A 21,831-nucleotide genomic window follows, 5' to 3' on the forward strand; every position below is an offset into this window, starting at 1 on the left:
TTTCTCCAATGTTTTCCCAAGTCAATGATACATTACCGATACATGTAACAATACCAATATTATGAACACTATTCATGAGAAGATTTCTATAGATGACATAAATATTTTTCTGTTCCTGCAGCAGGTAGCCAACGTATTTACTAAGAGCCTGTATGATAAGTTCAAGAAAAGATATCCTGAAATCATTTTCCTCGCGGTGAGAAATGAGTCCCATGGATGACAATGCGTCGTGGGCATGTCGTCCATTGGGTTTGTTCCCAAACTTGGGGGGGGGGAGGCAAAGAATTAAGAAGCGAATATTTTCTCAACCAAAGTTACAAGTGACCCACAAGACAATTATTATCAATGCAACTGAACACTTACTATGAGGAAAACATACCATGATATCTTTCTAGAGATCAAAGCTTCACCTATGGAGAGGTTCTAATGGCTTAAGAGCATGTTAACCATCTCTTTTATGAAGATGCTCGACAAGGGGAATATTAACCAAAAGTCCATTTTATGGTTGAACTTGGTCACATTTCTTATGTGTAGAGATCCTTTGGCCATAATCCTTTGATTTATTTGGAAAACATGACATCTAAGGATATTAGGGCAAATTATGCCTCTTTTTAGAAGAGCAAACACCCATTTAGGTTGTGTAAGTTACATATTTTTATGTTGAACAAATACAAACAATTAGATAGCAGTTTCCACATTCTTCCTTCTCATATATATCAAGATTTTATAACTAGAAGATCAAAGCTACTTCAGATAGAGAAGCCTTTAGTAGGCCATTAGCAAATATAGGAAAAGATGAACAAGCAAATATATTAACACATAGTGGAAACAAAGATGCATTTGACTACGTATGTCAAATGGAAGAAACATGATTTATTTAAAGCCTTACCTATTGGAGTTACGATCTGCTTTTCCGTAAATGGAAGATGACCTAGACCATACTCGACAACCTAAAACCAATTATAACAAACAAAGAACCACATCAGGCAAATAAATATATTCAAGCGTAACAGTTTCAACTTTTAATTTTCACAAAGCTAAATCCTTATAATAGAAAGTAACATACCAAGCGGATCAGTCGGTCAGCATAAAAGACAAAGTCATGCTTTGTTGTTTTAACATCACGTATTAGTGTATGCATGCCACGTATCTGAACCAAGACGAAAAACATTATTCCACTTCAAGGTATTCATAATCTTCTTTTAAAGTAAAGAAGCAATAAACTGCAGGTTGACGAATAAGAGCATATTACATCAAGAACTGAATGACTTCAGTTCAGAAGATAGTCCTAGAAACTTTAGGAAGGCATATAAAATAAAGTAGTAAACAACCAAAGCCAAGAGGGTTTACCTGCAAGGTTGAATTGATAACATAGAGGTTTGAGTATATTTTACAAAGATCGTGTTGAACAAGTTTTGTATGAATATGTTGCACTATCAAGTTAATTGCCACGTCATTATCTCCTCCTCGAGGGATGATGATATCCGCAAATTTCTTCGATGGAAGTATAAATTCATCAAAACCGGGCTTCACAAATTTAGCATACTGCAGGTCATATACAATTTACTGGTGAAGAATACTTTTACCAATCATTGTAGGTTGAAATAAGACTAGTAATCAAAACCACAATCATTACTATACACATGCAGACACTAAATCGCATAAGTATATACACATGCTTGCCATAATTAAATGATACTAAAGACTATTGAAAAACTGTCTTGCCCTTGAAAAGCCTTATGGTATGTCTTGACCATAAGTCAATGTAATATATTAGATAAACAAGCTTAATTGATCGAAAATCAACAGAATACAATAGGCAGTGAAAGAGTGTTAATAGTTTAGAGATCATTTATTTGCTAGTGGAAGAAAGCCAGAATCATGTTCAAGAATCTAGATCCTTTGGCTGGTTATTGCTAGCTACCTGCAGAATTTTCTTATGATCACCTTCTCAAGAAAGAGACACATGATTTGGCTGGCATATGGCTTGGTTCTAAAATAACTAATATCCATAAATATTACTAACTGGTCCCAATTTCTGATTTTAGTCCTTTAATGGTTGTCTTTTTCCTTGGTTATAATTAGCATGATTTCTCTACTAGCTTGGTTCTGAAATAACTAATATCTATATGAGTTTACACTTGATCAACACATTTGATAAATCCAGTATAACAAAAAAAACACAACTTAAATTTTCAATTGTACTTTGATGCATTATAGTTTGTGAATCATCCATAAACCATATAGCTAGACAATGCAGCCAATTAATTGGCCAAATAAGGTAAGAGTGAAACACTATCAATATAAAATGAGACTATGATAAGAAACCTGACTTCGGCATCAAGGAAAGGACATGCTTCAAGATATCAACCAAAAGGTAGCATATTGCCAAAATGCATCACATAACGATACCTACAAATGCACATCATGGTTAAAAGTCACACTTTTTTAATCGATACCAAGGATGGAAAATCGATTTTGGTATAGTATATTGGACACCGAAACCTAGTTGTATCCACCTTATTGGGCAGTTCAGGGCCATACCCATACAACCATCTCATTTATGGAGAAACCAGTTTGCATTGGATGGAAGTACTGGTTTCAAAAGATACTGAACCTTGACTGATACAAACCAGTGTGGGCCAATACATGTAGATATGCAATATAAACACTTGTGGGACTATCTTTATCCACTCCTCTTTATTTTCTATGACTTTTTTCTCTTATTGTTTGGATTCATAGAATGTGGCAAAGGGAATTGTGTTTCCCGAGGAACATAGTTTCTAGGAAAGCATGGTAAAGGAATCATTGTTTCCAATGTTTATCAACAACATTTCCTGAGAAATTGGGGTCTATTTCCAAATAAGTTTTTTGGAGAAATAAAATTTTCTTGAGAATTTTTTGACCCATGATACAATGTGGGTGTTGGAGTTGTGCATTGGAAAATCATGTGAGCCCTAATCCACTTGCCACATGGATGTGATAGGTTTGACCTCAGTCATTGATCTTGATGACCATGGGTCCTCTGGACATGTGTGATATGCCTTTTACTATATCTTGTGTTTCCATATACTGATTATCATATTGGTTAAGTGAGGGTTAAATCCTTTGGCCCTTGGGAACTTGCAATTGGACACAGTGGTCACTAATTAGGGAGACTTCTGTTCCAAGGATCTCAGTACCTTAATGTTCCATGACCAACACAGATGCTAGGATACATCTATGGACATTGATCTTTGAGATGTACAAATCATGCCAAGCATTGGATAAGGGTCGCGCCATGTTGCAAATGCAACCATCTGAATGTTGTTTTGGTGACGTGGCAAGAGTGGGAGTCAAGTTAGTCCACATGGCAGGTTATGACGCGAACTTGACCACAGGGCTGCACCATTGCAGCATAGGGCCACACCATCAGTCCACACCTTCGATACACTAGGTCACGCATTACAGAGTTCAGCCTGCGCACTTAGGTCATGCTTTCACAGATTTGAGCTGCACCATCTCTTGACTAAGAATAACTTCGGACTTTTTTCGACTCCACTTCTCCTAATCAGAGTTTAGATCGCAAAGTTATTGAATGGACAACATTGACCATTCATTGAGTGGGTTATCTCATGATCCACTGGTCAGATTGGGATGAAAGTTCGTCATAGTGACATTCTTCGTGCCCTTCAAGATGGACTAGTTGGATTGGATAGAATCTGTCCAAATCTGGCCAGATTGGTTGTGAAACAATCATGACCATTCTCAGATTGATTTCAACAGATTTGATTGATTCAAAGTCAGGTAGAGCTTAAAATTAATCCATAGCCCAATAGGAATGTTCTGAAATAATCCGTAGGTTCATATTGATCAAATGACAATCCGATAATGGGGATCCAAACAGATCAGTCCGTGGACCTTACATGACGAGATTCAGACTGCACGATTGTCGATGATGTTGATTTGAACTTTATCTTTTAATCGTGATCCATGTTTCGAATTAGATGACCATACATTTGGTGTGTGTGGGGCCCATACCACCCTTGGTGGGCAGTGATGCCACACATCTAGACCATGATGGTCATGTGGGGCCCTCATTACAATGAGCATGCACATACAATCATGCAACCTTGCTTGAGTTGTTAGATTTCCTTTTAATCATACGTTGACAGACCTAGCCACACTGGGTGAGTCAATGGGATGATGATCTAACTCTGAACACAAATGGTGTAGTCATCCAATTGCTTGTTCATTGGCAAACCTTGTACCCAGTGTTCGAAATATCGGTATCGTGTTACGTATCGCATCCTTGGGATACAGATACATATCGGTTATCGCATGGGATATATCGTTTGTATCGGGTAATTTATCGCACTTTTTGGGATACATGGGGAAACATTGGGAAAATGGTTGAATTTTTCAATGAAACTTCAAAGATTGTTAGAAAATACCTTAATACACACTATTAAATCATAACATATCAAAAAAGAAGTGCACATAATAGGTTTCCTTTGTATAGGATCCTAAGTTATGTGTTGTCTAACTGAACTATTGCAACTATATTTTATTAATTTTTAATTAAAAATTATTTTTATTTTCTGAAATTTGACAAGGACTTGACAAATCAGTAGATCAACCCTTATACATGCTTGATTTCATGTTTGGAGTACAACATTGCAAGCAATTTGAGAGAAATTGGAGAAATTTTGAATTTTTCCCAAATTTCCCCAAATCGGACGGGCCACCTACACTCAAATTTCAAAATTAGAATGCATGTGATGCTCATTTCATTGAGTACTCCTAAATACTTTGAAATTAGTCTCAATTGATGGCTGGTTGAAGGAGATTTTTGAAAGAAAAAAAAAAATGGAGAACATGAAGCACTAATGGATATTGAAATCAAGGCTCCAACTCCATGATTTGTCATGCAAAACATGAAGAACCAATGGATTTATAACCATTTGGCACTGATTTAACATAATTTCAAAAAAAAAAAAAAATCGGAAATTGAAAATACTCACCGAATCAAACATGTGGGATATATCGGCACTACTTGTGCATTTCGTATCGCACGGGTGGGATTGCTTGTACCATAGATGGTAACCATACACTAAACTTGATTAGACCATACCCCACCAATTGGAAGTCCGATTGACCTAAATTTACTGGGAAGCATTATTCCATATAAGAAAACTTTTGGAGGGTATGGATCTGACCTTTAATGATCAGATCTATCAGGGGCTGATTCTGGACAATTGGATCCGTAGTGGATAGATCTCATTTGTTTAAGATCAATCAGGCTGAAACCTCACTGGTAGCTTGATGTTGGTGTGCAAATCACATGTATGGGTCCTAAATGAGTACTGAGAGGCCTAATCACGTACTTTTCTTAGGTCAGCCCCTATACTGTGCATCTTAGTTGGTTTGTGGGTCGCATGATAATCCCACATACATTGATGTGAATTGTATCCTGAGACATTACAAAAGTTGAAGGTCCCCCTAGATGTACGACACAATGCAGGAGGGAGGACAAGACAATCCAAACCAATGCCTTGCATATCGTGCATATGATTATGCTATATTCTATTTTATATTGTGAGATGAGATTGTGTTGTATTCCATGAAGGATGTTGTATTGGCATTCACAGCCCTAGCGCGTGCTCTATGTTGAATTTCTACATGTGGATGGAAATATTTGACGCTAGGTTATGTTACCCCTTGGCTGCTTCGTGTAGTGAGAGTCATTGGTTGTGTTGGGGACACGACTTGGACTCCACATGTGACTAAATAGAATATACCCCAACACAAGACAAAAGGAACACCATATGTTAGTCTACATCGTGAATGGTCATGAAGAATTGTCGAAACTGGATGTAGTATTGGAGATCATTACATCAGAAAAGTTCATGAGGAAGAATTTTATAAATTGGTCCTAGAAGATCGAATTATCACTCACCTGAGAGCGAGTACAATATGTCATTCACGAGCCTCCTGACTCCAACCTTGCAATAGATGATAAACCCCTACTTGACTCTGTCAAATACACTAGTTGGGAAAGAGACGATAACTTGCCCAATTTGTATATGTTGGCCTCGATAGCTAATGCGCTCTACAACCAGATGTGAAACATTCTAAAGGCTAGGGATGATATGCCTAAAGGGTATGTTTGATGCCTAGGTCAATGTGTAAGTCCATGCCCTTGAGAGAAAATTGTACACCATGAGACTCACGGAGGATGCCTTAATGGGTTGGTGATGAAAATGTTCGAGGTTGCCAATAAACTAGAGCTAATTGGGCATGCAAAAGATGAGAAAACCATCATAAATACCATCATCATGTCATTAACACCTATGTATGATAGGTTCGTTGAAAACTATAATATGAATGTACTCAAGTACAATGAGAAGAAGTTGCACACGCAGTTGGTCCTCTATGAGGCTAACCATCTGGACATAAAAATTAAAATAAAATAAAATAAAATAAAATAAAGGGCATGTGGTAAAGCTGGCGAAAGGCACCTCTAATGGCAAGTCCAATTCTCAGAAGCATAAGAGGGACTATAAGTAAAGAGGCAAGAACAATAACCTTAAGGGGGCAGGTAATCCTACTGGTAAGCAAGGCAACAGGAAATGAAAGGATAAAGGAAAGAAGGTATGCAAGCACTATGGAAAAACAAGCCATTTCAAGGCCAAGCGTGTAGCCTAAAAGAAGCAACTCGCCTGGGGGACCAACATAGGTATAATTCTCCCCTCTCACTTTCCAGGATTCCCTTAAGAAAAGTCATTCTACGTACTTGGATCTGATTAATCCAATGTTAGAAGGGGTTGGATGGAAAGTGGAGTAGAGGACAGGTGTGCATTAGCTATTAGCTAAGGAGAATCATAAGGCAAGTCGGATAATAGTATAGTGCTTGAGGAGGACATGGGTTCGGATTGATTTAGTTTGGTTTTATTGGTCCTGTTCCATGGATCTTACTATTATTATTTGCACCATCCTGAAAGAGAGATACCATGCAACAGTCACAAGAATTTCACAATAGACATCTAAATAAAGGCCTATGTTGATGCCTCATTGAGATGTATAATCAGATGGAATTCTGGACAGGAACAACATGTTGTCATCAACCGCAAAAAATTAATCTTTATGATTGTCACCATCAATGAGTCAAATGGTGATGATGAGAGAGTGATAAGATGTTGATAATGATGGAAAAGGTATGATGTGTATTTGACAACTATGGAACTTTGAGCACGAGGCTAAGTGTGCTAGATGGTCGAAGTTGCCAATAAAGAGATTGATGCAGACATCAATGGTGCACCCTTTAGAGTGTACTAGAGGAGGAGGCATCGCAGACAGAGTTCCTAAGCAGATGAATTGATGTGGATGGACACCGGGTCCATCAGACTTATTTTCTGACGCGCTACGAGTGCAGGAGCAGCATGACCGCACCTTGACCACAGGCCCATGGGGCGGATTTCACACCCTGTAACACAGATGTTTTAATTTTAGTTGTATTTTTGTTCTTTTCCTTATTTTCAGGGACTTTAGTATACTTTTTTATTTTTTTCGTGGCTTATATATACACTATGAGAAATCTTATTTTATTATTGAATGAATGAGAATTCGTATACTTTCTTCCTCTTTTACCAAAGAGAATAAGGTTTCAGGATTGATCCTTGGGTATTGAGGATTCCAAATTTTCCTTCTTTCTAGATCTTCATGGTGCAAGAAAAGATAAGAATCAGCCCTCTTCTTCTTTTTTTTATGCCTTAGAATCCATACTCTCTTTCATCTTGAACCGATCTCTTCTTCATCTCTTTCGTTTCTCTCTGGATATTCCCTTCTGATTTGAACAGAAAAGACGGATGGCTAGTCAGAAGAATCGGATCTAAACTTGACTGTGGACTAACTTAAGCTAGATCTGGGATATTCTCATATCCCTAAGTCCTTTTTTACTGTTTACATGATTTTATACTAAGGGGCATGATACTGACGGAATGATTTCATCTTTGTGTTGAGATCAAGGTGTCCCGTATCGGTATCGGTTGGCGTAACGGTGCCCTCCGAAACCGATACGGATACGGGGGCGTAACGGCGATACGGGGGCGTAACGGCCCGTAACGGCGCAATTTTTTTTTTTTGCTAAAAAAATATGAAAAAATATGGATTAAATCCAGAATATTCTAAGCATTCCAAATATGCATTTATTTATAAATTGGAACATGTTTATGGTAGTGTAATGGTCCACTCTTTGGTAAGAAGTTGTATCGGCCTGTCTGATTAATTTTTTAACCAGGTAACTTGAATTTGACTAAAAAATTCATATATTTAATTTTTTAAATATGTAATTTATATACTTAACATCTTGATATCATTTCTCCCAATAGTTCTTTAAAAAAATGAAATTAAATTCAGGTAGATGGCGTTGCCAATTTGGGGCTGACTTGGAGGACCAATTTATTTTCCCAATCAGCCTCAAATTCATGCCATTTATTGTCATTATCCCACTTATAAATTGGTGGATGTTTATTGGATAGTGAATCATAAAAAATAAAAATAAAAATCATAAGGCCCTATTTTTAAAAATAAAAGTTCACAAATTAACAATTAAAACTATTCAAATAATTTAATTTTGGCATTGTGAGTTAGCAATTGCAGTTCATAATTTAATCGTCAAATTTCAAGTTAATATATGTCTCGTGTACAATTTTTTAAGGCTTGAATTAGGAGGGACTCAGATGTAAAGTGCAACACACGTGTCAAAGTTTTTTGAGCCTCACCCGTGATGAATGTGTTATATCTACACCATCCATCCATTTTGCTAAATAATTTTAGGGCATGAGCTCAAAAATGAGGCACATCCAAAGCTCGGGTGGATTGCACCGTAAGAAACAATAATAATTAAATGTTCACCGTTAAAAATTTATTGGGGGCTAAAAAAGTTTTATATCAAGCTAACATGTGTGTTTTCCCTTCATCCACGTCAATGTGACTCAATTAACAGGTTAGATTGAAAATAAACATTACAGTGGACTTTAGGAAAATTTTAATGGTGAGTATTCTATAACCACTATTTCCTATGGTGTGGTCCACCTGAGATTTGGATATTACTAATTTTTTGAATCCTGACTTAAAATGACGTGGCAAAATGGATGGACGATATGGATAAAATATATACATTACGGTGAGGCCCACTCGGGTCTGATTGGATGGAAAATAAACGTTACCGTGCGCCCTAAGATTCATTTAACCGTGAAAATCATTATCCCTGCTACTATTTTGGTGTGGTCCAGATGATCTCTGGATATAATTCATTTTTTCGCTGGTGCTCTAAAATGATCTCTTAAAATAGGTGAACGGTGTAGATGTAATAAATACATCACTGTCGAGCCCATATAACTTTGATCTCCTTTTGAACCGTTCGTACAACTCGGAGCTCGAGGAGTGTCAGCGCTCGTCTTTTGCGTGACACGTACCCACAGCAGTCAGTCAGCCGCTGCAAAAAAAAAAAAAAAAGGAGAGAGAGGGAAACGAAAAGAAAAAAAGAGGGAAAGAAAGAAAAGAAAAAGAGGGAAAGAAGAGATTGAGAGAGAGAGAGAGAGAGAGTGGGAGAGAGAGGAAGAAGAAGAAGATCAGGAAGCAGCCGGGCGCAGCCGCAGCCGCAGTCGGGCGCAGCCGCAGCCGCAGCCGCTCGAGAAGAAGAAGAAGAAGAAGAAGAAGAAAGAGAAGAAGAAGAAGAAAAGAAAGGAAAAAACAGGTAAGGTTTTTTTTTTTTTTGTTGTTTTTTGTTTTTTTTTTTTTTCAGGGCCCGTAACAGCCGTTACGGGTCTGTAACGGCCGTTATGGCCCGTAACGGCCGTTACGGTCACAGAATTCCATAACGGCCGTTTCAACCCCGTATCGCGTAACGGGTCCCACCATTACCGTTACGTATCGGCCGTTACGGCCGATACGTAACCGATTTGGGATACCCTGGTTGAGATTTGCTTAATCCCCTTAATTGAAAACAGTTAGTTGATTAATTTTATTATTTGAATCCCTTCAACCTGATTATACATGCATCTAGGGTTATTTCATCACATGTCCCTACAACAGAGACGGTATGGACTTAGACAGGACAAGTGTGACTCCTTAAGGGGGTGTTTGACGCATGGTATTGTAAAGGATTAGGTGGGATGGGATTCAAAACAATGTAATTATTACATATGACATGGATTGTCCCCTATTACCATGGGATACCATGAGACAAGCCCAACTCCATGCTATGTTTTTGTTACGGTGTCATTCACTATTTGGTTTGTTGTCCATTGAATAGATATACCCATCATTATTTGGAAGCATTGAGAATAACATATATGTGTTATATCCACACCGTTCATTTGTTTTGCAACCTCATTTTATGGCATGGGCCTAAAAATGAGGCTTACGTGGACCACAACACAGAAAGCAATGGGAACAATGATGCCCACCGTTGAAATCTTCCTAGGGTCCACTGTGATGTTTATTTGCCATCCAATTTATTCATAAGGTTAAAAAGACTTGGATGAAGGGAAAAAACAAATATCAGCTTGAACCAAAACTTATGTGGCCCCAAAGAAGTTTTCGATGGTAGGCGCTCAATCCCTGCTGCTTTCTGTGGTGGGGTCAACTTGAGCTTTGGATCTACCTGAATTTTGGGCCCATGCTCTAAAATGATCTCGAAAAAGGGGTGGATGGTGTGGATATAACCCACACATCATGGTGGGACCTACACAACTTAATAACATCAACAATACCTTTTCAAAATTTTCAAAATAGCAGGTGTCAAGTAAAAAGCTACAACGCCCTGGACCAAATGCAATTCCATCTAATCTAATTCCAAGCTTTCTTATTCTCCCCAAACGTTGAGTGGAATTGGCACAGGACCAAATGCAATTCCATCCCACCTATTCCCATCTAATAACATTCATTTATCTTAGTTAACATTCCTTTAATTACATCCCTTTGGGAAGTCCCTTGATTTTAAAACAAGATATATTCAAATATGCATCATTAAATGAAGTTATAAAGCAATTCCGGCAACATTTCAGCCCCTATTTGCAATCCACCAAAGTGATGGAAGTGTTGTGCGGGTTTAGAACCCCATCTTCATGCTTCAAAACCACGACTGAATCGTCCCGAGCTAGAAACATAGCCAACACTTTGACTCGGTAAAAATGAGGGGAGGTTGCGTGGCCACGCAACACCTCGAGGCTTTAGCCTTGTCCTTCTTCCTTCCCAAGATGCAGCTGACAATGGTCAGTGCATGACCTCTTGGGAAGGACTTGTTGTGCGGGTCTTCCTTGGTACCTTTCGGTTGTTCAGACAAAATCTCTGAGGAAGCTCTGGATTCTCAGTAGTCCCCAAATGAAAAGGCTAAGGGGTATTTATAGCCATACGCACATGTGAAACCCAGTTTTCGCACAACTCAATATCGTTGCGGAGAGGCAAAACATCTTTAAATTAAAATTGTTGTGCGGTCCCGCAACTTTCCTTTGTTGTTCAGCTGCGCAACATGACTGAAGCAATAAACTTGGCTTGACTTGTCTTTTGACCATTCTGTTTCTGCACAATCACTGATTTCTTTGTGCATCCGCGCAACTCCTCAGGGCTTTTCGGTGTTGCGACGCAACATGACCCTGATGATTTTTTATGCCTTAACAGATGCCCCCTTGATCCCCTTTGATTTATTCGAACATGGAATCGGAGGTGGATCGATTTCCCAGCAATCATTTTGATTAAAAGTGCAAAATGCCATGTTAAGTGCCTGTTGTGCGACCTTTACTATTATGAGGCTAACATGGTTGCACAACTGACATAATTGCGCGGTCGGGTCCAGCGCCTATATAAATGCCCTTTGTCATTCAATTTCCATTCACTTGCCAGATTTCCCATTACTCTGTCTTTCACTGATACAGTTGCACGACCGCACAACTTCCCTTCACTTCGGCGAAAATTTTCTAAGTATTGGAACTTCGCACAACTGACATCGTAAACCCGTGCAACTCCTTCATTTCGCACAAGTCCTCTATTCTCGCGCAATTCCTCTATGAACTCGCGCAATCCCCGTTCCTTAACAATCCTGCCTTATTTCTTCTAAGTAATTACCCCTTCTTACTTTTCTCTAAAGCTTACTTTCCTCTCTTAAAAGTTTTTAACTTAACTTTCTCTCCCTTCCTGTTGCAAACCAAAAATGGCCAAAACTAAGAGGACCCCTGGAGCTGCTTTGGGATCTTCAATTCCTCTACGCCAAACAAGGAGCCAGACACAACCTTCACCCAGAACTTCTCATCCCTCCCAGTCACCTTCTCCATTAGAACGCCCCGTCAAAAGGGCCAAGACTACTATTAGCAACCCGGTTTTATTCAAAATGTTAGCATTGCAAAAGATAGATGTTTCTGAACGGGTCAATCATTTGTCGAGTCTGATTCATAAAGCCATCATTGTCAATGACGTAGAGAGACCACCCAGGAAGGGTCTCAAGTCTGACTAGGTCAGTTACCCGATCCGCATGATTTTCATATCGTCTTGGTCTCTAATCTGTTACCCTATCCACATAGTTGTTTCTATTTTCTCGTTTATGGTCTTTAGGTCTGTTCCAAGTCTCCTCTTTTCTTTCCTTTGTCAACGATGTATGCAGATGTCCTACCTGAGCTTTGACGTGGTGGTTCTGTTTGGAAAGCTGGCACTTTCCTAGCCATGATTTCAAGGGCATGGGCCTTTGTAACAAGATCTTGGAAGGTTTGTATATTGGCTCCTATTAGGCCGAATGCCACCTCTGGCTCCATACAACCCAAACATAGACCAACTTGTTCTCCTTACCCTGCGAGTTGCCGACACGATGCCCCCAAGGTTTCCATCAATCAATAAACTTCTCGATTGGTTCACCCTCTCTTTAGCGAACAGAAGCCAATTCACTCAAGCTCAATTCTCTATTGAAAGAGAAAAGGTTGGACATAAAGGCATCTTGCATCTAATCCCAAGTGTGAATAGATCTTGGAGCCAAAGATGAATACCACCTGAAGGCTTTCGCTGTCAAAGACGACCAAAATAGTCGCAAGCAGTACTAAGGAACTATCGAAAAATTCCCCATCATTATTATAAAGTGCATCAGATGCTCCTTTGGCAAGCCATCTCCATTAAACTTTTGGAAATCCGAATATTTGAAATTTACGGAAAATGGTATCTCCTTTATTTCACGAGGATATGGGTGTGATATATTTAGAACCTTTTTATCTCTCACTTGATCATGAACGTAATGATACTTTATCTCAATGTGCTTGGACTTATGGTAGTTTTTGGAATCTTTTGCCAAGTCAATGGCAGAAGTGTTGTCTATCCTCAACAATATAGGCTCATAAACACTCAATACAACACCTAGACCTAGTAAGAATCTACAAACCCATACACACAACTGAACTGCAACTAGAGATGGACACGAATCGAGCTAGCGCGGTTAACTTGCTCGACTTGGCTCAGATCGAAAGTTGGGTTCGGGCCGAGTCGAACCTTTTTTTTTTTAGTTTGAAAAAATTGACCCAAGCTCGATGCGACTCAACTCGAAATTGACTCGATTCGGTTCAGCTCGACTCGACTCGAAATTGACTTGATTCGGTTTGACTTGACTAGGCTTGACCTATATACATTTAAAAATAAATATAAATTAATATATATATATATATATATAATATCGCCCTAAATTCCCTTTCCTTTTTGTGGCCCTAGCCAACCCGACCCACCCTCACTCCCTCTCAAATCCCCTTACCTTTTTTTTGCCCTGGCCAACCCCACCGGCCCTCTCTCCCTCTCAAACTCAAATCAATCTCTCTCTCTCTCTCTCTCTCTCTCTCTCTCTCTCTCTCTCTCTCTCTCTAATCGTCCTTCCTTGTCCAAGCACCCAGTCGTCCCTGTCCAATCGTCCGTCCCTGTCCAAGCACTCAACCGTCCATGTCCGAACACTTGATCAAGTATTCAAGCTTCCCTGTTCGATCGTCCATCCTTGTCCGAGCATAGGGGGGGCGTCCACCCCCCCTTCTCTCTCTCTCTCTCTCTCTCTCTCTCTCTCTCTCTCTCTCTCTCTCTATTTGGGCTCTCGAACTTGGCTCAAGCTGGCCTGAGCTATAAATCGAACCAAGCCGAGCTAGCTAGTTGGGCTCAAGGATCAAGCCGAGCGAAACTTGAGCTAAGGTAGGCTGCTAGCTTAACCGAGTTGAGCTATGCCAAGCTCGACTCAATTCGGCTCGGTGTCCATATCTAACTGCAGCACAACATACAATGTACTTGACCTCCATAGATGAAAGGGTTGTGGACCTCTATTTCTTGCTCGACCATGAGATAACTCCCCCTCTAAGCAAGAAGACATATCTTTAAGTAGATTTTCCCTCATCGGCGTCATTACCCAAAGCGGCATCTAAATATCCTTTGAGCTCGAGATTCATGCCTTAATAACACAACATTAGATTCTTGGTTCCTCTGAGATAGTGGAATATGCATTTGACGGCTTGCCAATGAGATTGTCTCAGGTTACTCTGGTAACGGCTGACTATGCCAATTGCATAACTAATATCCAATCTAGTGCAAAGCATAGCATATATTAAGTTGCCTACTGTGCTCACATAAGGTACAGAGAACATAGCCAAATTCTTGGCTTCAGTCTAGGGACACGATTTCCTGTCTAGCTTGGTAGATTTCTCCATAGGGGTTTCAATAGCTTTTGAATTTTCCATTTGAAACCGCTCTAAGATCTTCTATATGTAAATGGCTTGAGACAAGCCTAAGAATCTCCTAAGACGGTTCCTAATGATTTTTACCCTAAGAATAAAGCTGGCTTCACCAAGATCTTTCATTTCAAAGTTCGAGAAAATCCAACCTTTAGTCATCATCAACAATTGCACGTCATTACCAGTTAGTAGGATATCGTTTACATTTAAAGATAGTATCAGAAAAGATCTTCTAGACAGTTTCATGTACACACGATGATCTTCTTAACTCATTATGAAGCCAAAAGTGGTGATGACTAAATGAAACCTCATGTACCACAGTCTTGAAGATTGCTTTAGCCCATAGATAAATTTCAATAGTTTATAGACTTCCTTTGGATACTTTTTGTCCACATAACCCATAGGTTGTTTGCATATAAATCTCTTCATCCAAATCACCTTTAAGAATGCAATCTTTACATCCATATGATATAACTCTAAATCTAAACTTGCAACAATGGACAAGATCATGCAGATCGAGGAGAATTTTGCACCATGTGAAAAAGTCTCCTCATAATCAATGCTTTTTTATGTGTAAAACCTTTAGCAACTAACTGTATTTTATACTTGTCCATTGTACCATCCGCTTTCTTTTGATCTTGAGTACCCACTTGTCACCTATCGCCTTGTAATTGGAAGGCAGATCTACAAGTTCTCAAACTTTATTCCTCTCCATGGAGGCAATACCCATTCAGCCGAATTTGGAGACAATAATGCATCCTAAGAAGAATCATATTTATCATCGTCAATCGCAATGCAAGAGAAGGATTGGCCCTCAATATCGAAGTATTTTCGAGGAATCAATCCTCTTTCGCTTCAATGTAACTCAGGAGCCTGCTGATATGTACTCTCATTGTCCTAACGAACTATAGGAGCATCTCCATTTTGAGAAGCAGAACTCTCACTCTCCTAAGATACATCGGAAATTTCAAAAAGTTCTATCGCAACCTTCTGCTTCTTTCGGCTGGGGTATTTGTCTTCGATGAAGATCACGTCCCAAGATTCTATCTTAGTCCATCCTCCACAGTCCTCATAAACTAGAACGTATCCCTTTCAGTGCATGGGGTACCTAATGAATACGCACTCAATAGTTTTACTTTCAAGTTTACTTCTATGCGGAGCAGGCAGCAAAACATATCCCAAAAATCCCCAAGGGCATAGGTCGACTAGAGAAGGAATCCTTTGAGTCCACATCTCATATGTAGTCTTAGGAATGGATTTAGAAGGGACTCTATTAAGGACATAGATGGTTGTTAGCAGTGCATCTCCCCAAAGTATGGTAGAGAGATTGGCATATGACATCACCGATCTAACCATATCCAATAATGTAATGTTCCTTCTCTATACAACTCCATTTTGCTATTGAGCCATCATGTATTGCCAGACGATGCCAACGTTTTCACAGTATGATTTGAACGTTTCAGATGTATACCCGTCACCTTTATCAGATTGAAGGATTTTATTCCTTTTCTTTAGTTGATTCTCTACTTCATCTTTGAATTTAAGAAAATAAACAAAAGCCTCGGATTTATATGAGACGAGATACACATCCATAGCACGAGTAATCATCAATGAAAGTGACGAAGTATTAACATCCATTTCTAACACGTACATTCAAGGGTCCACATATATCTAAATGGATTATCTCTAGTAAACCCTTTGACCTAATCGCTTTAGGGAATGGTTTCTTAGAAGTCTTCCTGCACACAATATTCACAAAATGGCAAATCAACTTTGAATAATGAACCTAATTGACCAGAACACGCTAGTCTTGTCATACGGTCCTTCCTCATGTGACCTAACTTTGTGTGCAATTTTATAGATTTGGCTACTAGAGGTTCATTCGACATAGCAGATAAAGCAAGAGGTGCATCATCACTATCTACATCTAAAATAAATAAATCTGAAATCAAATTTCCCCATGCAAAGATGAGGTTATTGAGTCTTAAAAAAAAACTCGTCCCAAAAAAACGAATATCAAAACCATCAACTAACAACTTAGAAAAAGAAATTAAACTCTGTCGCATGCTCGATGCAAAAAGAGGGTGTTTGTTCACCTCGCGCGTGTACGAAAACGGTAAATGCCAATCCCTAACATCATTAGTGTTATTCCCCAGGTTCACATGGTAACTCCCAGTGGCTACAGCCCAGAATTCCTCGTGTCCTCAACAATCTCGTGTCACGTGCTTTGTTGCACCCGAATCTAAAATCCACTCGTTAGATAAAGTATCAAAAGAAAGGAATTCAGAACAAACGACTGCAAACAAAGTATCTTGTAACTTAGGAATTACCGTCTTTTTTGTGGGCGCACTGGCGGGCAAAGTGGCCATAGTTTCTGCAGACATAGAAAACCGAGTTGGATTTTCTCGGCTTCTTCTTTCCTTTCCCCTTCTTGGGATTTGGAGGCATTGCAGACTTATGTTTCTGGTCGTTCTTCACTTTCTTACGAGCTTTAGACCGTTTCCTTTTAGTTTTTTCGCTTGTGGGTTTCTACTGAAGAGGCCTCGGCCGTACCTGGCTAAATTGCATTCAGTTCAACCTCAAGTACCAGGTAGCCACAAAAGTCTCTGAATGTGGTGATTGAATCAGTATGGTTCAAAATCCTTTTGATCGGGCCCACAATTCGGGCAATGAATGGTGCATCAAGATTATCTTTTAATTTTCGGTTGATTTGCACCCTAGTTCCTAAGGGCACCTATCATATGCTCTATCATGCGGATATGATCCTGAATAGGGCAGCCAACAGGCATCCTATATTCTTGGAACTCTAGTTCCATTCCCCGAACCCGTGCAGTCGACTTCTGTGCATAGGCATCAATCAATGCATCCCAAATTCCATTAGTGGTGTTATGCACTGCATATGCAGAACGATTTTGTTTACACCACTTGTTCTAGCAATTCATTACGGCCCTATGTTCGGCTAAATTTCCGTTCTCAACCAATATAAGTTTCTCTTGAACCTCATCCAAAGTATACGAAATGTCGTCCTCGTCCAGAAGGCTCTGCACCGCATTGGACCAATATTCGTAGTTGTTGTCGTTGAATTGTTGACCTTTGAGTTGTTTGGCGATTAATGCCTTCGTGTCCATCTCTACATTGCATCTAGTACCACTATTTATCTATGATCAAAGGTATTGGCACTTATCATCAGCATTTCTACTTGTTATTCAAATTTTCATGTTATAAAATTGATCAATCCATCTTAGATAAGATCCGAAAGTCTACATACCCGAATAGGCGGTGCAGATCAATCAAGTTCCCTAATTTAAGATGAAAAGAACACCTTTCAAACAATCTTTTTGTGTAACTTGCAACCAGTGTTTAAATTATCGATGACAATATCGAATTGTCCCCGATAATATCAATATCATTGGGTAATCGAAACAGATAATCCATTTTTTCGTCTCTCTACTAGATATCACTGAAATCTCGTCGATAATATCATTTTTTCGATATTTTCTAAAAATTACCGATAATTCCCCGTTCCCACCAACCACAGGTGGGAACTGTAGCCAACTACCTACATTTTTTGCAATAAAAGGGCAACATTTTCAAGGAAAAAATCGTTGAAATCCAAGGGGAGAGAAAAAAAAAAAAAAGATGAAGAAAATACTTGTTTTTTGGCTCGGATCTATTTGAGGATACTAATTTCAGAGCTTCACAGTTGTTGATTGCAGATTGGCAACCGTTCTTCAACAGGTAAGAATGAAACCCAAAAAAAATTTTGGATTTTCTATCGAAAAATCCTCCGATGGCGACTTCTCTAGAAAGAATTAGCTTCCCAGCCTCGAAAAGTGCTGGTTGGGCTATGAAAATTTGGAGATCTTGTTGGGAAAACAAAGGATTTTTCAAAATTTCAGATGAGGGAGAGGGATTTTCGGGTTGAGAGAAATGTGGATGGGTTTTTGTTTTTAACCCTTTATTAAGGGGGACGCAATTTGGATGGTGACGCTGCCACTAGCCAGGTGGCTAGTGGTCGGTGCTCTGTGGGCCCCACCATGATGTATCTATTTTATCCATGTCATCCATTCATTTCTAAAGATCATTTTAGAGCTTGATCCAAAAAAGGAGGTAGATCTAGAACTCAGGTGGACCACACCACGGGCAAACAGTAGTGATTAAATGTCCACCATTAACCTCCTAGGGCCCATTGTAATGTTTATTTGACATCCAACTTGTTGATTAGGTCGTACATACCTAGATGAAGGTAAAAAGGAAATATCAGCTTGATCCAAAACTTTTGTGAACCGCAAGTAGTTTTTAATGGTAGGAGTTCAATCAACATTGTGTGTTCCACTTGAGATTTGGATCTACCTCATTTTTGGGCTGATATCATAAAATGATCTAGAAAATGGACAGATGGCATGGATGAAACACATGCATCATGGTGGGGCCACTGCACAGACCACTAGCCACAACGTCACCGGCCCATCCATTAGCCGATTACGAATCGGGTGCGTACACAATACCCTTAGCGTACTGAGTAGACTTTGTGGGGCCCACCATCATGTATGTGTCATATCCACATCGTCCATCCATTTTTCCATATCATTTTAGGGCATGCTTCCAAAATTCAAGAATATCCAGAGCTCGTGGACCACACTACAGAAAATAATGTGAATAGAACATATACCGTTGAAAACTTCTGGGGTCCACAGAAGTTTTAGATGAAGCTAATATTTATGTTTTCCCTTCATCCATATCTTTTTAACCTTATGAATGGGTTAGATGATAGTTAGACATCACTGTGGGCCCTAAGAACGTTTCGATGGGGGATATCATTAACCCAACTATTTCCTATGGTGTGGTCCACTTAAAGCTTTGTCTATGCTTCAATTTTGGGCCAAACCCCTAAACTCAGTGGAAAAAATGGATAGACGGCATGGATAAACCACATACATCCATACTGTCCATCCCTGTGAGCCCCACAGTCATAGATCCCACCCACCTCGGTGGATTCGGAGTCTCACCTAATCCAACTACGAAGTTCCTGCGTTGGGATGCTAGTTGGGGTCCACCATGATGTTTATGAAAAATCCACCTTGGCCATCCTTTTTTACGGATCATTTCAGGACATGAGCCCAAAAACCAGGTGTATCCAAAACTCAAGTGGGCCACACGAGAGGAAACTATGCAGATTCAGTGACTACCATTTAAACATTCGTATGGCCACAAAAGTTTCGTATCAGGCTAATATTTTTGTGTTTTCGCTTCATCCCAATGGGAATGAACTTATAAACAGTTTGGATGGCATATAAACATCAAGGTGGAGCTCAGGAAGGTTTCAAGGGTAGGAAACTCTTTCTCCAGTTTTCCTTCTCGTATGGCCCACTTGAGTTTTGGATCCGCCTGATGCTTGCTCTTATGTCCTAAAATGATTTGGAAAAACAGATGGACGAGGTGGATTTTTCAAAAACATCATGGTGGGCCCCACCTAACATCCCAGCGCACGAAATTCTTGCCAAAGCCTTACGCCAAAACGGAAGGAAGCGGATTAACTTGTGTACCACGCACCACCAAGGTATCCCGTATCGGTATCAGTTGGCGTAACGGTGCCCACCGATACCGATACGGATACGGGGGTGTATCGGCGATACGGGGGCGTAACGGCCCGTAACGGTGCAAAATTATTTTTTTTGCCAAAAAAATATGGATTAAATCCAGAATATTCTAAGCATTCCAAATATGCATTCATTTATAAATTGGAACATGTTTATGGTGGTGTAATGGTCCACTCTTTGGTGAGAAGCTGTATCGGACTGTCTGATGAATTTATGAACCAGACAACCTGGTATTAGCTATAGATATTTTATATTTAATTATTTTACTATATAATATCAATATGAATTAATTAGAATGAATCTAATACCAAAATATCTCATATTTGTAGGTTTGGTGTATTACATACCTTGTAACTTGTGTACATTTTATTTCAACATACAATCTAGGGACTTTTTATGTCCAATTATATAATTCATATATCTAACAAATTAATATGATTTTTCCCAATAAATCTTAAGAAAAAATTTGAAATTATATTCAAGTAAATAGTGTTGTTGATTTAGAACTGATTTGGTGGACCATTTGATGCCCCAAATCAATGTTAAATTCACACAATCTATTGGCACTTATCTCACTAATGGATTGGTGGATATTTATTGAACAGTGATGAATGAAAAATATCAAATGATCATATTTCAAAAAAAAAAAAAAAAAGTGTTTGCAAATTCACGGTGAGAATCATTTAAACAATTTAATTTTGGAATTGTGACTTGGCAACAATAGTGCCATAATTTAATTTATTAATTTTGAGTTAATGTATGCCTCATGGACAATTTTTACGGCCATGTACATAGGGCCCAGCATGATGTATGTATTGTATATCAATGACATCCATCTGTTTTATCAAATCATTTTAAGGCATGGTCCAAAAATAAGGTAGCTCCAGATCTAAGGTGGACCACTAGTGGGTGAGGCCTTGAAATTGGGGTCCACCTTGATGTATTTGTATATCCGTGCCGTCAATCTATTTTGCCAACTCATTTTAAAGCATGATCCAAAAAATCAGGTAGATTTAAATCTTAGGTGGACCACTAGTGAATGACGCACTGAACATAGGACCCACCTTGATGCATTTGTTGTATATCTATGCTGTTCATCCTTTTTTGCCAACTCATGGTCCAAAAAATGAGGCAAATCCAAATCTTTGGTGGACAACACAATAGGGATTGAATTCCCACAATTAAAACTTATATTATTATTATTATTATTATTATTATTATTATTATTTGTTAATATTATTTTAAGTTGCGAACTTGTGTTTTCCTTGATCCATGTCCATGCAACCTTGTCAACAGTGGGTCATAATAGGTTTTTAACGGTGGGCATTCAATCCTACCGTGCGGTCCACTTGAGATCCGAATCTACTTCATTTTAGAGACCATGCCTCGAAATGATCAAGAAAACTGATGGGTGGCATGGATATATAATATAACACATAAATCAAGGTGGACCACATGCACAAAAACAATGCAAGTGCACAGTGGACATTCAATCCTACTGTGCCGTCCAC

General features: G+C 39.1%; 1 protein-coding gene across 15 annotated transcripts in view; it reads right to left on the reverse strand.

Annotated features, from left to right (window-relative positions):
- LOC131246115 (uridine kinase-like protein 3) overlaps positions 1-21,831 on the reverse strand; it is a 128,216-nt gene that overhangs the window by 38,604 nt on the left and 67,781 nt on the right. For 14 of the 15 annotated variants that reach the window (XM_058245980.1, XM_058245981.1, XM_058245982.1 and 11 more), the window contains 3 exons: positions 1,351-1,545; positions 1,067-1,150; positions 890-950 (listed from right to left, as the gene is read on the reverse strand). In XM_058245980.1, coding sequence (XP_058101963.1) covers positions 890-950; positions 1,067-1,150; positions 1,351-1,545 — 340 coding nt within the window. The remainder of the gene's footprint in view (positions 1-889; positions 951-1,066; positions 1,151-1,350; positions 1,546-21,831) is intronic. The other variant, XM_058245989.1, reaches the window with a different exon arrangement.

Source organism: Magnolia sinica, chromosome 5 (assembly GCF_029962835.1).
Source record: "Magnolia sinica isolate HGM2019 chromosome 5, MsV1, whole genome shotgun sequence".
NCBI lineage: Eukaryota > Viridiplantae > Streptophyta > Magnoliopsida > Magnoliales > Magnoliaceae > Magnolia > Magnolia sinica.